This window comes from Panthera pardus, unplaced genomic scaffold (genome assembly GCF_024362965.1).
Source record: "Panthera pardus isolate Hobbes unplaced genomic scaffold, ASM2436296v1 HiC_scaffold_13, whole genome shotgun sequence".
Lineage (NCBI taxonomy): Eukaryota > Metazoa > Chordata > Mammalia > Carnivora > Felidae > Panthera > Panthera pardus.
Genome location: NW_026526688.1, coordinates 116,900,767 through 116,920,685, shown reverse-complemented (window position 1 = coordinate 116,920,685; position 19,919 = coordinate 116,900,767). Strand labels below are relative to the sequence as shown.

Sequence of the window (19,919 nt, the reverse complement as noted above, 5' to 3'; positions counted from 1 at the left end):
AAATACCTAGGAATAAATCTAACCAAAGATGTAAAAGATCTGTATGCTGAAAACTATAGAAAGCTTATGCAGGTAATTGAAGAAGATATAAAGAAATGGAAAGACATTCCATGCTCATGGATTGGAAGAATAAATATTGTCAAAATGTCAATACTACCCAAAGCTATCTACACATTCAATGCAATCCCAATCAAAATTGCACCAGCATTCTTCTCGAAACTGGAACAAGCAATCCTAAAATTCATATGGAACCACAAAAGGCCCCGAATAGCCAAAGTAATTTTGAAGAAGAAGACCAAAGCAGGAGGCATCACAATCCCAGACTTTAGCCTCTACTACAAAGCTGTCATCATCAAGACAGCATGGTATTGGCATAAAAACAGACACATAGACCAATGGAATAGAATAGAAACCCCAGAACTAGACCCACAAACGTATGGCCAACTCATCTTTGACAAAGCAGGAAAGAACATCCAATGGAAAAAAGACAGTCTCTTTAACAAATGGTGCTGGGAGAACTGGACAGCAACATGCAGAAGGTTGAAACTAGACCACTTTCTCACACCATTCACAAAAATAAACTCAAAATGGAGAAAGGACCTGAATGTGAGACAGGAAACCATCAAAACCTTAGAGGAGAAAGCAGGAAAAGACCTCTCTGACCTCAGCCGTAGCAATCTCTTACTCGGCACATCCCCAAAGGCAAGGGAATTAAAAGCAAAAGTGAATTACTGGGACCTTATGAAGATAAAAAGCTTCTGCACAGCAAAGGAAACAACCAACAAAACTAAAAGGCAACCAACGGAATGGGAAAAGATATTTGCAAATGACACATCGGACAAAGGGCTAGTATCCATAATCTATAAAGAGCTCATCAAACTCCACACCTGAAAAACAAATAACCCAGTGAAGAAATGGGCAGAAAACATGAATAGACACTTCTCTAAAGAAGACATCCGGATGGCCAACAGCACATGAAAAGATGTTCAACGTCGCTCCTTATCAGGGAAATACAAATCAAAACCACACTCAGATACCACCTCACGCCAGTCAGAGTGGCCAAAATGAAGAAATCAGGAGACTATAGATGCTGGAGAGGATGTGGAGAAACAGGAACCCTCTTGCACTGTTGGTGGGAATGCAAATTGGTGCAGCCGCTCTGGAAAGCAGTGTGGAGGTTCCTCAGAAAATTAAAAATAGACCTACCCTATGACCCAGCAATAGCACTGCTAGGAATTTATCCAAGGGATACAGGAGTACTGATGCATAGGGGCACCTGTACCCCAATGTTTATAGCGGCACTCTCAACAATAGCCAAATTATGGAAAGAGCCTAAATGTCCATCAACTGATGAATGGATAAAGAAATTGTGGTTTATATACACAATGGAATACTACGTGGCAATGAGAAAAAATGAAATATGGCCTTTTGTAGCAACATGGATGGAACTGGAGAGTGTGATGCTAAGTGAAATAAGCCATACAGAGAAAGACAGATACCATATGGTTTCACTCTTATGTGGATCCTGAGAAACATAACAGAAACCCATGGGGGAGGGGAAGGAAAAAAAAAAAAAAAAGAGGTTAGAGTGGGAGAGAGCCAAAGCATAAGAGACTGTTAAAAACTGAGAACAAACTGAGGGTTGATGGGGGGTGGGAGGGAGGGCAGGGTGGGTGATGGGTATTGAGGAGGGCACCTTTTGGGATGAGCACTGGGTGTTGTATGGAAACCAATTTGACAGTAAATTTCATATATTAAAAAATAATAATAATAAAAATAAATAAATAAATAAATAAAACTACAATAAAGCTAGCAGAGTCAGTTCTTCTGTAACGCTTGTTGTAAAAACACAAATTTGTTCCAACAAGATGGATATTTTAGGAAACTGAGCATAACACAACTTCATATTTGCTTATGTGTGATTTCATCCACTTGAAACATTAGGTGAATGCAGAAAACTGTATCCAGGTGCCCCGAACCACAAAGGAATACACAAAATTCATACATGTGCACCCCACAAAATTACCAGTGATTTCAGTTCACTGCCTGGCCTATGAGCCATGCTCATCCACATCTACTGGTATACATTTCGATCTGATTTCACATACCTCTTCTTTCATGATCCATAAACTGTGACCCTTCTAAAAGCCCACTTCCACAAGTTTCCTTCAGTGCTTTTTCAGCATAAAGTACCATATTTATCACACTTTTTTTTTTAAGAGAGAGAGCACAAGAGGGGAAGGGGAGGTGGGGGGGAGAATCCTAAGCAGGCTCTGTACTCAGCGTGGAGCCCATGCAGGGCTCAATCCCATGACCCTGGGATCATGACCTGAGCTGAAATCAATAATCGGATACACAACTGATTGAGCCACACAAGCGTCCCTATTGTACCATTAATGTGTTTCTTAACCGTTTATCACATTTAAACTCTGTTACCATTTTTTTTTCAATTTTCTATCTGTTTTTTATGGATCACTGACAAAGTTCTTGAGTGCTGTATCCTTAACACCATATTTCTCATAAGTCCTGTAGTTTTAATGGCACAAGTTTTCAGTAGCACTATACCTAAGTAGTATATCTCTGTTAGTTACCAGGTACACATATGCAAACATATCATATATATATGTATACATATATATGAATTATATATTAGAATATATATAATTATATTATATATATAAAATATATATATAGATTAGAATATAATTGAGACATTGTTAACAGAAATCAAGCTCATTTTACATGTTTGTGAGTGTGCCTTTTAAAGCATTTATTATATATGCTTGGGAGGGCTTGTTATAAAAAAGATTATCAATTATATTAAACAAAAACCATTCAATATGCCAAGCTATATATAGATGTCTCTACAGTGGGTGAAGATTTGTCATTTATCTTTTAAGGTAATTATGCAAACTATATTCAACCCACACATCTTTAGTGGAAAATGGTATTTATCTTTTTTTCCTCATTTATTAACCTTGTCTAACAAGACTTAGCCATGATTCAGAATGGGTAGCACAAAGCTGGATTTTGGCAATACCTTTACGATAAAAGAGAATTTGCTTTCCTCTTTTCGTTAACGAGGGCATACAGAACATTCAGTACATCTCCAGGGCTTCCGTGAATTTCCCCCTTGAGAAATCTCAGTAACTCCAAGGAAAAACAACTTCAAAAAAATTAATGAAAGGCACATCAGTATTTGCCTTACTCCCTCCCAATCACTGCCCCTGTCCTTTCCACATTCTTCATGTCTCTTCTCAGTTTCCAACATTTTCCCTTCCCTTCTGTTCCCAGGGTGAGTTTCCCGCACTCCATCTGTGAAAGGACCCGTAAAAGATCTCACAGAAATTACACCCCGACACAGTGCTTCTTTTCCTAAGCACCAGAACCAAGAACAGGGTTGGGACCATGAAAGGGTTAATTTAATGCAGGGCAATGTGTGGAAGAGAGACCTCAAAAGTCTCCAGGCTTCAATGGGCATTTCCTCCTCATCTTGTGCCTGCTGCCAGATGCCTCTCAAATGAGAATGCTCCTTTCCTCAAGAATGTGGATCAGGGTTTGGCAAATATATTCTTAGTAAACAGTTTGTGAATATTTGTAAAGGCGGAAGTATGACTTTTGAGTGCACACGGTAATCCCTAAAAGTGATTCTGTCCCCACTGTTGTGATGCACATGTAAATTCTAATAGCCCCGGGGAAACTGGGTGGCTCAGTCAGTTAAAGGAGTTCCACTTCGGCTCAGGTCATGATCTTGTGGTTCATGGGTTTGAGCCCCGCATCAGGCTCTGTGCTGACAGCTTGAAGCCTGGAGTCTGCTTTGGATTCTGTGTCCCCTTCTCTCTCTGCTCCTCCCCTGCACTCTCTCTCTCTCTCTCTCTCTCTCTTTCTCTCTCTGTCTCTCAGAAATAAACATTAACAAAAAGAAACAATAAAGGTTTAAAAAAAATCCTAATAGCACCACACTAACTCTGTGGGTCACATGTGGGTGACTCTAGCTAAAAGTCACACGCAAGCCCACGTCTGCCTCCAGGCAGCAGACCACGGCGCAATCTCCCAGTGCACCTGTACACACCCACAGGCACACATTAAACCCACAAGCTGCAGGTTACTCTCGTGTATGTGCTTCCCTTCTGCCCTACCCCACCCTGTTCTCCCGTTTCCCCCAACCAACCCCCAGCCTCGCCACACACAATGGGATTTTTGTTTGCTCCAGTAGCATGTGACAGCACAGTCCCTGCTTTGCCTAGCTCAGTGCTGCAGGTCTCTCTGGTAACAGGTGGCAGCTTCCCCTGTAGGATTCTAGGCATAAAAACCAATGACCTCATAGGGGTGGGGCTCTGGGACTCTGGAGAGGTGGCAGTCACAGCCAGGTAACCTTCACAGCTTTTAGTGAAGCCTTTTAGTAAGAAGGGGGCTGTTCAACTCTTTACTCTGGTGCCTTCAACCCCGGCCCTGAGGCAATTTAGCAAACAGCCATTGCCTACAAGTCTCAAAAGCTTGTCTTGGCCTCAGATGGATCCCAAAGAAGCCACTGGGAAAGAAAACATGGGCACCAAGAAAAAGAACCTGACCTTCCTGAGGCCCAGGCTCTATATGCTGGAGAGAAGGAAGACAGACACAGTGGTTGACAGCAGTATTTCTGGGGACCACTCTGGTACTTTGAGGAGGAGTCAGTCTGACAGGACCGAATACAACCAGAAACTACAAGGTAACCACCAACAAATCAATTGACCTAGACTACTGCACTCCCAGCTGGTTTCTCCTACTCTTCCATTCGCAAGGAAATCACTTAAGGCAAAGGGGAAAGCGAATATTACCTTCTCTGTAAGGAAGGAAATAAGGAAAATAAGGAAACAAAAAAACCAATAAGAAAATGAAAGTAAATGTCATTCATAAATTATAGGAAAAATTTTTTATGTGCTTTAATCGTTAACGAGCCAATTCTGAATTATTCTTAATGTATTTTTTTTCTTCTGGTGAGAGTAGTATTTTTTCCTGCTGTCTTTCTCCCTTCCTTCTCCCTCTTCCAGCCAATTTAAAAAGTGGGAAGCACTAGAAAGCAAATGATTTAGAAACCAACAAAAGATAGTTTCTCTCAATAGACCGGTGTGGGATGTCATACCATGAGATCTATCTAAGTAATTGTACTGAACTGGGATTGTGGTTATCTTAAATAGGGGCATGAAACTGCAATCATGTCTGTGAAAAACGAGGAATGTTAGTCACTGGGTTGGTATAATAGGATTGGCTGAAAATCACATAGGTGTTCATTCCTTGAGAGTGAATCGAATAGCATCCAAATATGGTAAGAGATGTTTAGCATGCTTAGATTGAATGACTTTTGAGGAAATAACTTCAGTTTATTTTGTGATAGTCATAAGATAATTTGGCACAGTTATTATAAAACATCCTGTTTAAGTCCCTGAATGTCTATCCCTTTCCATCTACCCTGTCTTTTTCCTCTCTTTCTCTTGAAGGTCACCTGTTCTAGTAAACTTCATTTTGATGTTGATATTGTGCCATGTTTTAAGTATCCACTGCAGTACCTGTTATGTGATCCCCAGACCCTGGCTCTCCTGCTTTGAGCACACTGTGAGTTCGAGCTTGTATAATCCTACCACAAGCTGTCATTCTGGACTGAAAAATTATGATGCGGCTAGAAAGACCAAGAGAATACCCTTGTATTAGTAGGTCTCTTTCTGGAAAAAAAAAAAAAGTACTCAGGCTTAGTTACACAAATTAATTAAACTAAATTAATTTAAATGAAATCTTTACAGCTGCCTGCTACAAGTTAATGCTTTAAAAAAAAAAAAAATCCTGATAATTCAGGATTAAAATGCAGAGTCAAGTCTTACCCTTAAAGGGCCTTTCTAAAAACAAAAGAAGGGTATTATTTGATCTTTGAAACTTTCAAAAGCAATGACACTTTACTCAAAGCAATGGATACTTTGGAAAGTGCAAATTTTAAAGTCAGATACATTTGTCTTGCAGTCTTGGCTCTTCCAACTTTCTAACTATAAGACTTTGAGCAAATTACTTGAAATTTCTGAGCCTCAGTTTCCCTATCTGTGAAAGTGGGACAGTGAGACTTACCACAGTATTGCTGAAAGAATGAAATCAGGTAATAACATAAAACGCCTGGCATATTGGCTGACACATGGTAGGTGCTCAGTAAATGGTGTTATTTTTTATTTTAGGAATAATTGGAATAATAATGATAGGGTAGGACTTTCCCTTTATTAATCAAATTTACAAATCTACTAATCTATTTCAACTCTTTTCTGTCCTCTGATGAAGAGACCACATATACAAATTCAGTAAAAGCCTATGGCTTTATCTCTTATAACATATTTATTCTGCCTGAGATTCACTAATTCAGCATCTTTTTGGTCCAGATTTTCCATTAGCAAAATAAAAATGGAAAATATTTTTTGCTCTTCACTTCCTAAACTTAGTTAAAAAAAACAAAAATACCAAAAAACTTCTGCGACCACACAAGACAGCAAGTGTTTGCTGGTTACTTTGCAGAAGACCTCAGGCTTCTTATGCACTCCATTGGATTGGTGTTGTTTTTTTTGTTTGTTTGTTTGTTTGTTTGTTTTAGTCTTCTTGAGTTGAAGACTTGTTTTTTGTTTTTCTTTTTCTTTTTTTTTTTTTTTTTTAACATTTACTTATTCTTGAGAGAGAGAGACAGAGTGCAAGCGGGGGAGAAGCAGAGAGAGAGAGGGAGACACAGAATCTGAAGCAGGCTCCAGGCTCCGAGCTGTCAGCACAGAGCCCAACGTGGGACCCAAACCCACAAACCGTGATATCATGACCTGAGCCAAAGTTGGATGCTTAACTGACTGAGCCACCCAGGCACCCCTCCATTCGATTTGTGACTTCCCTGTGCCCTGATGGATCCTGTTTTCTTTTTTTTTTCAACATTTATTTATTTTTGAGAGATACAGAGAGGCAGAGTGTGAGCAGGGGAGAGGCAGAGAGAGAGGGAGACACAGAATTTGAAGCAGGCTCCAGGCTCTGAGCTGTCAGCACAGAGCCCAATGTAGGGCTCGAACTCACAGACCGCGAGTTCATGATCTGAGCTGAAGTTGGAAGCTTAACCAACTGAGCCACCTAGGCGCCCCGGGTCCTGTTTTTGAAGGTAGAAGAAAAGATCCAGAAGTTAACCCATGTTCCTAGAATCGTCTGTGTAGGAGAAAAATCATCAGGGAATGTAGAGGAGAACATCAGAGCTGTAAAAATAGGCTGGCCCCTGATAAGCAACATTTTTTAGATGTAACTTTTAATAAAATCCAAGTCTGCTATGTAATACCTATTAGAGCTTTTAGTGTGATTCTTCTGTAACTGCTTTGGCAACAATAGAAAACATTTTCTCCTTAACATTCAAAACAGTTCTGTTGGGTTTACACTCTGATCTGCATTATACCCATTATCATGCAGATGGATCCTAAATGAACTTTAGAATTTTTTTATTATCACAATGTCAAGAGATTTTCCCTCTGCCTACTTTGGAACTGGTGGTTCCCTAGGAGGCACTGAATAAAGATCTGAGCTGGTTAGAGCCCTTGGATGGATGGCCCAAAGCCATTGTGAGGTCACAGTGTGCTTTTCAATACTGGAAAGAGGCCTCGGATTATTTAGCCAGAGTCCTTCAGCAGCTGTGATGCTAGTTGAGTAATACCGTTCACTGCTTTGTCTCTTTGAGCATCCTCTCTGGGTTTTGGGAAACCTAAGGCTTTTCTTTGGTGCCCGTGGGCTAACCTCTTAACTCATACTAGATAGTCTAACCTGTTCAGTTCAATTTCTGGCTGACATCACTTTAGCAGTGAGAATCCTAAATTGTAGTTTCTTTAAAAATGGTACACTGAGGGGCGCCTGGGTGGCTCAGTCTGTTGAGCGTCCGACTTCAGCTCAGGTCACGATCTCGCGATCCGTGAGTTCGAGCCCCGCATCGGGCTCTGGGCTGATGGCTCAGAGCCTGGAGCCTGCTTCCGATTCTGTGTCTCCCTCTCTCTCTGCCCCTCCCCCGTTCATGCTCTGTCTCTCTCTGTCTCAAAAATAAATAAAACATTTAAAAAAAATTTTTTTTAAAAAATGGTACACTGGGTGAGAGCTACTAGATTAAGCAGTAGAACATGGTCCTAATGAGAGTATCATAAAATTTTTGTAGAAGGTTGTGATCACAACAACATAGTCATTAAGCCTCAGGTTTTACAATAGTTTTTTGCTCGCCTACTGTTAATGGCTTCTTTATGCCTTCAACAGATTTGTTCAGTTAATTGGCATGTATTGAATATGTTATGTGGTGAGCAAAACAGAACACGTGCCAGGGATTACAACTACAAAACCATTAAGAAAAAAAAAAATGACCTTTACTCCAAAGGGGCTTAAAGTCTCATTGGGAAAGATAAGACAGGTAAACAAATGCAATAAAGCAGCATGACAGACTACAGGTGGGATCGGTGGGTCCATAAAAGGAGGAAATTGTCTATTCAGGTTTGGGCAGGGGAGGTTGTTGGAAAATGTTGTTGTTAAGAGCTGATAAGGTGGGCACCTGGAGAAAGAACAGAATGGGGAGAGAAGAGTGTTTTAACTTTCTCATCTGAAATTATGTAGTCTGTTTCCTTGTTTCTTGCCTACTATTGACTCTCATTTCCTCTCCTGTGTCTCATCCCCCAGTCCATGAGGGAGACCCTATCTGTCTTGGTAACTCTTCCACTTCTGCACTTAGAATCATGCCCAGCACACTGTAAGCCCTCAGTAACTTTCAAATAGAATGAATGACTTGAATGATGTGGTCTAGGTAGGGAATCAGTGTAAGGAAAGGCATCAGAGCCTGATTTAATAACCCTTGTATCTTCGAATGTGCGGGTACATGTTGCCATTAATAAAGATGATGCTTCAGTAGAAAGAAATATATTAGGGATGAAAATGTACAGAATTGCCTATATAACAAATAATTCTTAGTAGAAGCCTACTTCTTTCCTGACCCTACCTTTCAGAGCACAGCAGACCCTAAGTCCACTCATTCCTCCTCTTGCATTCATCACAAGAGCTATGTCACCTCAGCTTCCAAGCTAGCTCAGTTCCTCATTGCCATTTTACTGAGAACCACAGAGAGGGATCAAAGCTGGGGAAACTCACTCGCTGATTTCTTAAAACTCTTTTCTTTGGGAAGGGATTTTGTGTATGATTATATGTGTGAACTCCACCTTTGAAATGTGCCTCCTTTGGTTATGTACAAGTGTTCCTGTATGCATGCGGATTATCTATCTAATCTATGATTATGTATAGTTGTGTATGTATACTTGAGACATATCTCTGCAATGATTAAGACTTTTTATGAAAAGTTTATTGATTAACACTCAGCAGCTTTTACTGAAAACCCTACATGATTGATATGACTGACTTTGTATGTTTCCTCTCGGTGTGGGTGATATGGGATGAATGTTTATGTCCCCTCCAAATTCATATATTGAAGCCAGCGTGATGTTATTTGGAGGTGGGGTTTGAGGGAGGTAATCAGGTCATGAGGGTAAAACCCTGCTGAATGAGATTAGTACCTTATAAAAAGAGGCATGAAAGACCTTGCTCCTGCTCTCTGCTCTCTGCCGTGTGAGGGTTTGAGAAGATAGCCATCTATCGGCTAGGAAGGGGTCCCTTAGCAGACACTGGATCTGCCTTGAACTTGGGCTTCCCAGCCTCCAGAACTATGAGAAATAAATATTTGTTGTTTAAGCCACCCAGTCTATGGTATTTTTGTTATAGCAGCCCCAACTGACTAAGACAGTGGATCAGTTACTTTTATCCCATATGGCCACCCTAAGACTCTGGTTAATTTTTTGGCCACTGTGTATTCTTGCTTATCAAGTATCAGGTGAAAAAGTAAAAGTGGATGAGTAAAATGCCATCACTGTTGCTGATAACACAAGTCAAATTTGTATCTCCAATTCATTACAGGTCTATGGTGCTTTCTTATTTTTGCAAAGACTATCATATCATTCTCATTAAGAAAAGATTGCTTGGTTGTTTTTATAAAAGCCTAAGGTGTTCTTACCATGCTGATAAACCAACCTACTACATGAATGATATACAGAATAACATATATTGTCGTGTGAGGACAAATGGCTCAAATAATAAGTTAGATGTGGTAAGATTATGGGAGCATTTAATTTGTAGTGATTTTTAAAAATACAGACCAATCTGGGGCATCTGGGTGGCTCATATGGTTAAGCAACCAATTCTTGATTTCAGCTCAGGTTGTGATCTCACAGTCAGGAGATTAAGCCCCACATCAGGCTCCACACAGAGCACGGAACCTGCTTGGGAATCTCTCTCTCCCTCTCTTTCTACCCCTTCCCTGCTCACACGTGCGCTCTCTCTCTCTCTCTCTCTCAAAATAAATAAATAAATAGACATTAAAAAAAAAAGAATACAGACAATCTGTAAGTGAGAATGAGGAGCAGTTAACCCTGGGAGATTTGGTGATTTCTGTTTTGGGCCTAGTGAAGGGTAGAATAAAACCAATTGTGCAGCTGTCTGTGCACATTTCTATCTCAGTGCGACAAGTCCTTTGTGTTCCTCCTTTTCTTTGAGTATTAAGTCCTTTTTTACCTGCCTTCATACACCCATTAGTGAAGTGGGAAGTACTTGGATCAGTAATGTAACACCAACATAAATAAGGTGTATTTCATAGTTTGAAGGGTAAATCTTTATAAAAGGCAAGGCACCTGTAAATCTAGGTAACTTCTGTCTCATCACGTGCATAGAAACCAAAAAGAAGCATGATATTTTACTTTCCTTCTTTTTTAGTAAAGGTATTTTATGGTTTTTGGAAGTAATTTGAATTAAGCAAAGGGTGAGTTCCAGAAATCAAGAAAGTTTGAGCTATTCTACCACAATCACATTGTGATAAGAAAATGTATTCCTGGGTTCTACTTATGGGACTGTAGATATAACTTTCTTTTTAAATTTTTTTTTAATGTTTATTTTTATTTTTGAGAGAGAGAGAGAGAGAGAGAGTGCAAGTGGGGCAGGGCAGAGAGAGAAGGAGACACAGAATGTGAAGCAGGCTCCAGGTTCTGAGCTGTCAGCACAGAGCCTGACACGGGGCTTGAACTGACGAACTGTGAGATCATGACCAGGCCTCCTGCCTCTGAGGGAGCTGAAAAATCTAAATTTGAACTTGGCCTTTCAGGTTATTATGAAGGTATATTTATCAATATAGAAAGACCTAACACTGTATTTAACAGTTTGCCAGCTTGACTCACAAGCGTTAAATGTATAGACGTGATATGTTGGCCTCTATTTGCACACTCAAGGGAGGCTGCTTATAAGTGGTTTTGGTTGTAAGCTATGTTTGGGATGTGGCCCTTATTCTGTACTAGGTGTGAAAAGTGAGAGAAGGAAAGGTACAGACTGAGTGACTGTCATCTGCTAGCAACCACGCTGGCCCAGGGACTTTCACACATTATTATTTAATCCCAACACCTTTTCAGTTCTGGTTTCATAGTTGAAAAAAATAAGTGTGTAGGGGAGGAAAGACTTTACTCTCCTGGGTTCAATAGCTGGACCTATGAAATAAACTGACAACAGGCAGATTAACAGGAGAAAAGGTATACAAGTGTACTAATTTTTAATATTACCTGCTGGGTAGCATCATAGGAAAAAAAATGCATGTTCCCACAATGGGGAGATTTGAGAGCTTAGATAGCACCATAATAGGGAAGGGAAAAGGAAATGTAGGCCACTTAGGGGAGAGTAAGTCGTTTATGAAAGATGAATGGGTCTTGAGAAGAATAGATGGGGACATAACAGTTTGTGACAGTTTGCCTGGGTGTGGTGTCAACGTCTTGTTTTCTCTCCTATGATAAGAGTCAATGTTCCCCAATTGATGAAACTCCTTAGAGGGGCACCTGGGTGGCTCAGCTGGCTGAGTGTCCAACTTCAGTTTAGGTCATGATCTCACAGTTCGTGAGTTCAAGCCCCACATCGAGCTCCATGCTGACAGTGCAGAGCCTGATTCAGATTTTCTCTCCCTCTGTCTCTGCCCCTCCCCCTCTCAATATAAATAGATAAACTTGAAAAGAAAAAGAAAAAGAAAAAGAAACTCCTGAGGAGGAGATTTATGACAGTTGAGCTCCTTTTGGAGGATCTGTCTTTAGGCAAATAGAATGCATAGAAAGCCTCTCCCTGCATCTGCTGTTTATCAAGTGCCTTTGGCTCAAAATCATTAATATACCAATGCAACATATTTTCAGATGTCATGTCCTAAACTCTTTCAGGTGGTAGAGCTTGGCTTTGAACTCAGATGCTTTAAATATTTGCAAATAGGATGCATCTAGTTCCTTGACATAGTAGGTATTCATCTGGGTGGTTTATTAGTAACGAGAAGTCAAAGCAATTTGAGGGTTGTGGTACATGTTTTGTAATGGGGTAACATTCCTCTGCTACAATGATGAAGGCTACTAAATGTTTCACTTTGGAATACATATCCTTTTTGGGGAATGATTGTGACACTCCCCTGCAGGAGTGTTGCTGTATAATAAATGCTCTTTTTGTTTAATTGTCAGGAAACAGAATTACAAAGTTAGGTTAAGCAAACCTGTCATGTGGTAATAGCTTGATGATCTCCATTTCCCACTTCCTTGATTATCTTGACATTATTTCTTTAACTTTAGGCCCTCGTCATTTATTTATTTGCATCTCCAAAACTAATATACAACCAAAACACCAAGAACCCTTGTCTACAGCCACAGGGATGGGATGGGTAGGGATGGGTAGGAGAAGTGGATGTGCATGTGCATGTGCAAGTGTGCATGTGCAAGTGAAAAAGAGTGGAATTAGATACTGGGAACAAGCAGCTCATCATCTGGTAGGTGATATTTCCATAGAATTCTATGAAGTCAGCCTAAATTGGGAGTCTTAAATGCAGCAGGAAGATAATGTTGTGATTAAAAGCCTTTGTCCTAGGTTGTTCTGAACAATTTCTTTGCTGATTAATGAATCGGAGAATAAATGAACACTCTAGGATACCTGTGCTGAGCCCCTCGATAGAGAATGCAATCTTGACTGTCTGACATCCAGTCCTGACTCAAAGAGGAGAACTTAAAGGTCATGTCATCAAGCAACTGCTCTAAGAACTTTGAGTCATTGCAGCCCCTTACAGAATTGTCTTTCCAGAATGCTTCTTAATGATAGGTCTCCCATGTCACTACAAAAAGCTGTCACAGATTTCTGCTTCTTTCTTTGTTGTGAAGTAGTTGATGAAGACATTGTTTACCTCTCTCAGTGCCATCCAGTTTTATTCAAGGAAATGCTTTGGCTCTTCTTAAGAATTAAAACATGTCTCCTTCCCAGATAAAAACAAGCAATTTACTGCATTTAGCTTCCTGAGGCTTAGAGTCCAATTTGTACTGAATGCTTGGCCTTTAGAGTAGCTGTTTTCCTTGCCTAAGCATTTCTTCCCTCAAATCTCAGCTGGGATGGATTCTCCTCATTGAGGCCTTTGCTCACCTGGGAGAGTCCTTCTCTGACCATCCTACCTCAAGAGGTATAGGGAAGGAAAGATATTTCCTTTTTTCTCCTAGCTTCTGTGGCTGGAACCAGTGAGTTGAACTGACTAAAGACAGACCAACAGGAAAAAATCATATACATTTTATTTGATGTTAATATTTTTACATGGCATGGAGGGCTTCACAGAAAGGAGTGAAAATCCCAAAGGAGCAGCTAGGCCCATGGTTATATACCATTTTAACAAAGAGTGATAAGTTGTGGAGATGTGACAAGACAAAGGGAAAAAGGACTTGGACCAGGGGTGTGAAATTGTGGGAAAGTAAACAGGAAATATGTGGGGGGAGTTCATAGAACATAAGGATTAGTTTAGTGAGATCTCTACAGACTCATCTTGATGTCAGCTCCCCATCTCTGGTAATAAGAATGTTCTCTTTCTGGAGCACCTGGCTGGCTCAGTCAGAAGAGTATGAGACTCCTGATCATTGGGTATAGAGATTACTTAAAAATAAATCTTAAAAAAAAAAAAAAAAAAAGAATGTTCTCATCCTGATGCTGGGAGGGCATCTTCCTCACAAGAAATTTACACTTTGCCTAAAGGCATTTCTCAATTGCCTTTAGCTTAAATAATCAATATGCCAAAGTAGCATATTTTCAGGTGTTCAGGCCCTTCTGCAGCCTTTGTATTACTTACCTACTGCTCTCTAAAACTACACTGTTCCATTTTCACCTCTCTTTTCCGTATGAATGTAGTTCTCCTTGGGGATAGAGATTTAGTCTTATTTTAACACTCAAGCAGTGCCTGATATATAGTAGATGCTCAGCTCAGTGACTAAAAGTTATTAAATGACTAATTACAAGTATATTGATCCGTATCATTGACATAATTGTCTTTATAATTCTGTCATTCCTATTTCCCCATTACTTAATTGCAGTTAACTTTTGGCTTAAACTGCCCTAAATTCTTTTACTATAAAGGGAGAGAGAATATAAATAAGTAAATCTAATTAAACAAGAAAAGAAATAATTTCTTGGCCAAAGAAAAAGGAGATCTCAGTTTTAATGAATTTATTCCACAAGCATTTCTAGGTGTTCATATGTGCCAGATGCTGCCTAGATCCTGAGAATATAAAAATACATCAGAAACAAACCCAGTCCACTGAGTGACAGGCAATGAACCAATAATTGTAGCAATGAGGTATGTGCCTGAGGTGTGCCTGCAGGTTGGGTTTCTGGGTTGCAGGTTCTGAGATGGAGATTAGGGTGCAGGAGCTTATTATGTGCTTGTGACCACCACCTGTGGAAGAGAAGGGAAAGGCACAGAACTGAGAGAGAACCAGTTGTGCTGTGATCTGGTCTCAACGGAAGCCTTAGCCAACTCTAAAGGCAAGTCCTAAAGATAAGATGATCCTTGAGAGTTGTTGCCAGTGGGATGAAGGACCCTTACATTGCCCTTCAAGTTACTGGCTTAGGGCCATCCTGGGAAGGAGGTATGAAGGGGAGGTTCCTGAAGAAGGCCTGTCTGCAGGTGGCACTCCCTGCAGCTGGGGCAGTAAGACTTTTGTTCCTGAAGGGGAGCTGATCAGCTCATCACAGCATCCACCTCTTATCAAGTGGTTATTCTTATATTAGATATATAAGAAAGCAATATAAGAATTGTGATGGGAAAGGGGCACCTGGGTGGCTCAGTCAGTTGAGCATCCAACTTCGGCTCTGGTCATGATCTCACGGTTTGTGAGTTCAAGCCCCTCAAAGGTCTCTCCGCTGTCAGCATGGAGCCCGCTTTAGATCCTCTGTCTCCTTCTCTCTCTGCTCCTCCCCCACTCATGCTTTTTCTCTCTCTCTCTCTCAAAAATAAACATTAAAATGGGGTGCCTGGGTGGCTCAGTCAGTTAAGCATCTGACTTCGGCTCAGGTCATGACCTTGCTGTTCGTGAGTTCAAGCTCCACATCAGGCTCTGTGCTGACAGCTCAGAGCCTGGAGCCTGCTTCAGATTCTGTGTCTCCCTCCCTCTCTGCCCCTCCCCTGCTCATGGTCTATGTCTCTCTCTCAAACTAAATAAACATTTTTTTTAAATAATAAAAAAATAAACATTAAAAAAGTGTGTGTATATATATACATATATATATAAATATTCATTAAAAAAAAGAATTGTGATGGAAAAGAATTTAAGCATACAACAAGAGTAGAGACATTGAAATCTGAATCTTGAAATCCAATTTGGATTATTTAAGGGCAAGGGGGTAGTGGGCATTCCAGACAAAAGGATTAAATATGTCCTACAACATGGAACAGGGACTAAAACTGGTCTCCCTGTCTGAAGGTTCATAAATGAAAAAGAAGGTACTAACACCAATTAAGCATGCGTACTAGGCACATAGGTGCATTATGTCAAATGGATTGTCTTAAAGAACTCCTGGGCTATCTGTACCTCTTTGGATACCACTGCTATAGAACATGGCAAAGCACTAAGGACAATTAAGCCAGAGGAGCAATATGGTTTGACATTCCAATCCAGTTTTTCATTAAACATCCTCATCCTGCTGTGTGCCCCGTTGTTAGTGATGATGAGGAGTTTTCAAAAACTAAATAATTCAAATTATCAGATTTTTATTCTTAGAGTGGAATATTCTAGTGAATCTATGGAGTATACACTTTATTCATTGCAGTTGTGCATCTTTCTAACTTCCTTCCACATGGAACATTTTGTTAAAAATCATAAAATAATACAGCCACTGGATCTGCTTGTTGGCCACTGTTTACTTCAGGAATGTAGATGAACTGGGAGCCTGGGTGGCTCAGTCAGTTAAGCATCCTGCTTTAGCTCAGGTTATGATCTCACAGTTTGTGAGTTCAAGCCCTGCCTCGGGCTCTGTGATGCCAGCTCAGAGCCTGGAGTCTGCTTCAAATTCTGTGTCCCCCTCTCTCTCTGCCACTACCCCTGCCCATACTCTGTCACTCTCTCTCTCTCAAAAATAAACATTAATTTTTTTTTGTAAATTGTAGATGAACGTGCAGGTAGAAATTAAGAGTCTCTTGAAGTTTTTGAGTATTGTTCAAAATTTTATCAGCATTGCTGGTTGAGAACTACTGATCTAGAATAATGCCTTACATGATGAGCACTCAGTAAATATTTGTTGAATGAACAAACAGATGGGTAAAACCAGTTTTTCTCATCCAGCAAAAATTTTACATTTTTCACAATAGAACAATTACAACAGAAAAATTGAATACAGTGAAGACTTTACAAAGTAAAGTTCCCTTTCTATTCAGGTCTTAAAACCTGTCCTCTTTCACTAATCTTCTCCTGCTAAAGACTTTAAATAAAGACATTCCCAGAAAGTCCCCATTTATTTAGCTCCTAATTGTTTTGGCTGTACTATGCTGCTCACTGTAGGAGCCTGTAAATTCAAACCAATGCTACTTAAGTATTTTTCAAGCTAGGTAAGCTTTGTTGTAATTTCTTTTTGAAACCCACTCCTTTACTTTCTGCAGCAATTAGCAGTCAGAGAAAATAAATCACATGCCCTTCGAATGAGAATAAAATATTTCCCTGCCCCAATGTTTGAGCTTTCAAATTCAGAGCAGTGGAGGGTCTGCTCTTTCACATTTTCGCTGAATACTTCACTGGCTTTTCTCCAAAACCTGTGTGACATGCAATTATTTTCAACCTATTTCACAGAAGACCTGCTCCATTCATCTTCCTGTGGGTCAGATTTCCATTGAAACTGATAAAAGATTTTACTGTGTGAAACTTAAGTCAGTAGGGTTCAATGCAATGCTAAGCCAAGGTTTTTTGGGTTTATGGGGGCAGACATGAAATATGGTTTGGAGAGGGATGAAAGAACATTCATAATCATATGTGGGGGGTTGGTAATGATATGTCTGGAATAAAACCCTAGATAGAATTATGACTGGTGTTTACACTGGATGGGTAGAGAAGGGGCTGGACAGGTGGAGGGAGGGAGGAGGTGATGGTCAGAAGCTCTGAACTCAATTTATGACTCTTACTTAAGGTGAAAGACTTTCTTCTTTAGAAATTAGTTTCCTTTTCTATATAATGAAATAGAACTGGATAGACTTTATCACCTTATCTCCTGTACCTGCTTTTCCCCTCATTATTCCCTATTTCTTTAAATGGCATCATTCCCTGTTCTCGGTCAGAAATCTGAAAGTGAGCTTTGACGTTTCTTCTCCTTTCCCCCATACACTGATTGCACACCCAGTTTACCTCAGAAATTTCTCTTGGTCTGTTAAATTCTATCTTCTTGGTAACCAGACTAAACATAACTGCCCCAGTCTCTCCCCTCACAACTAGACTGGCTAGATTCATGGGTAGCTCACCATCTCCCTACCTTCAGGCTTGCTCACCACCCTCTTCCTTGAAATCTGGTACTACTGAGGCCAAAATGATCTTGCAGAGAATCTTAGAATTAGGAGTTCTTAAAACTCCAGATTCCTGTGGCACCTGGGTGGCTCAGTTGGTTAAGCACCTGACTCTTGATCTCAGCTCAGGTCTTGAGTTCAAGCCTCATGCTGGGCCCCACACGGGGTATGAAGTCTACTTAAAAACAATAACCAGGCTTCTGGGTGGCTTAGTCGATTAAGTGTCTGACTCTTGATTTTGGTTCAGGTCATGATTTCATGGTTCGTGGGATCAAGCCCCATATCAGGCTCCATGCTGATAGTGCAGAGTCTGCTCGGGATTCTGTCTCTCCCTCTCTCTCTGACCCTCCCCAGCATGAGTTCTCTCTCTCTCTCTCTCTCTCTTAAAGTAAATAAACTTTAAAAACAGCAACAGCAACAACAACAACAACAACAACAACAAAGCTCCAGATTCCTTACGTAGGCCTTCAAGATCGGTCTCCTGATAATTTCTCTAGACTCATCCCATTATCACATCCTTACCACATTCTCTGACGTTTGCCCTCAGTCACACTAAGCTTTTCTTCTTTTTTCTTTTAAAAAATTTTTTTCTTTAATGTTTATTTCTTTCTGAGAGAGAGCATGCATGAGCGGGGGAGGGGCAGAGAGAGAGGGAGACAGAATCCAAAGCAGGCTCCAGGCTCTGAGCTGTCAGCACCAAGCTGAAGTCAGACGCTTAACTGGCTGAGCCACCCAGGCACCCCTCGCTAAGTTTTTTTTCTAATCTTCTTTTGCTGCCAAGCCTTTGGACATGCTACTCCCTTTGCTCAGGACACTAGCCCTTCTTCTTGACTAGTGCTACTCTTTCAGATTTCATTTCTGTCACTTCTTCCCAGGCCTGACCTCTAGGCTGTGCTATGTCCAGCACAGGTCACAGTTTATTGTAATTATATCCGTATGCCAGTTTTAAAATATTGATTGATATTTTAAATTATGAAGTGATTTGTTTGCACAATCTTTCTAGAATAATTTTCTCTTAAATCTTTTACAGTTGTCACATTCAACTCCTAATTATAGCAGAAATATTTTGGCAACCTGACTTTATCAAATCATTTCAAAGCCTCAGAGCAGTTTTCATGGAAACACACATACTCTTTTACTCTCATATTTCATCAGTTTATATAAGTGTAATTAAATTAATGTAATTACAATAAGAAGTACAACTGAATTAGGTTTGCTGTTGCACACAATTAATTCTTGGAAAACACAACTTAATCATTAAATGGATAAGTGTATGGACATCAGTTGGTTCAGGAAGGAATGGGAAGTATTGATTTATCCCATGACTTTAATAACCTATCTTTACTTCTAGAGTTACATTTCTTGACAGAAAATATTGTTATTTTACTTACTATTATATACTCAACATAAATCATAGTACCAGTTCAAACCTAATATGTAATTTTAAAAATTGGTATTAAATTACAAAGTTTCTTTAACTCTAAAAACTATAGAACTTGGGCTGCCTGGGTGGCTCTGTCGGTTAAGCAACCAACTTCCGCTCAGGTCATGATCTCACTCACGGTTCGTGAGTTCAAGTTCTGCATTGAGGTCTGTGCTGACAGCTTAGAACCTGGAGCCTGCTTCAGATTCTGTGTCTCCCTCTCACTCTGCCCCTCCCCTGCTCATATTCTATCTCTCTCTCTCTCTCTAAAAAAATAAACATTTAAAAATAAAAAATAAAAATAAGAACCATAGAACTTATAAAATTGTTAACACCTTCAAATTCTGATAATTTATCTTTTTTTTTTTTTTTTTTTTTTTTTTTGAGAGGGAGCAAGTATGTGCATGCATAAGCAGGGCAGAGGAAGAGAGAGAGAGAATCTGAAGCAGGCTCCAGGCCCAGGGTGGAGCCCATCTCAGGGCTTGATCACACAACCCTGGGATCATGACCTGGGCCAAAATCAAGAGTCAGATGCTTAACGGACTGAGCCACACACGTGCCCCAAGATAATTTTTATTCTTATTTAATTGTAAA

General features: G+C 40.1%; 1 protein-coding gene across 2 annotated transcripts in view; it reads left to right on the top strand.

Annotated features, from left to right (window-relative positions):
• Positions 1-4,365: 4,365 nt before the first annotated feature.
• Positions 4,366-19,919, top strand: part of ARHGEF38 (Rho guanine nucleotide exchange factor 38) — a 131,055-nt gene continuing 115,501 nt past the window's right edge. For both annotated transcript variants that reach the window (XM_019416446.2, XM_019416437.2), the window contains exon 1: positions 4,366-4,708. In XM_019416446.2, coding sequence (XP_019271991.2) covers positions 4,513-4,708 — 196 coding nt within the window. In that variant the 5' untranslated portion in view covers positions 4,366-4,512. The remainder of the gene's footprint in view (positions 4,709-19,919) is intronic.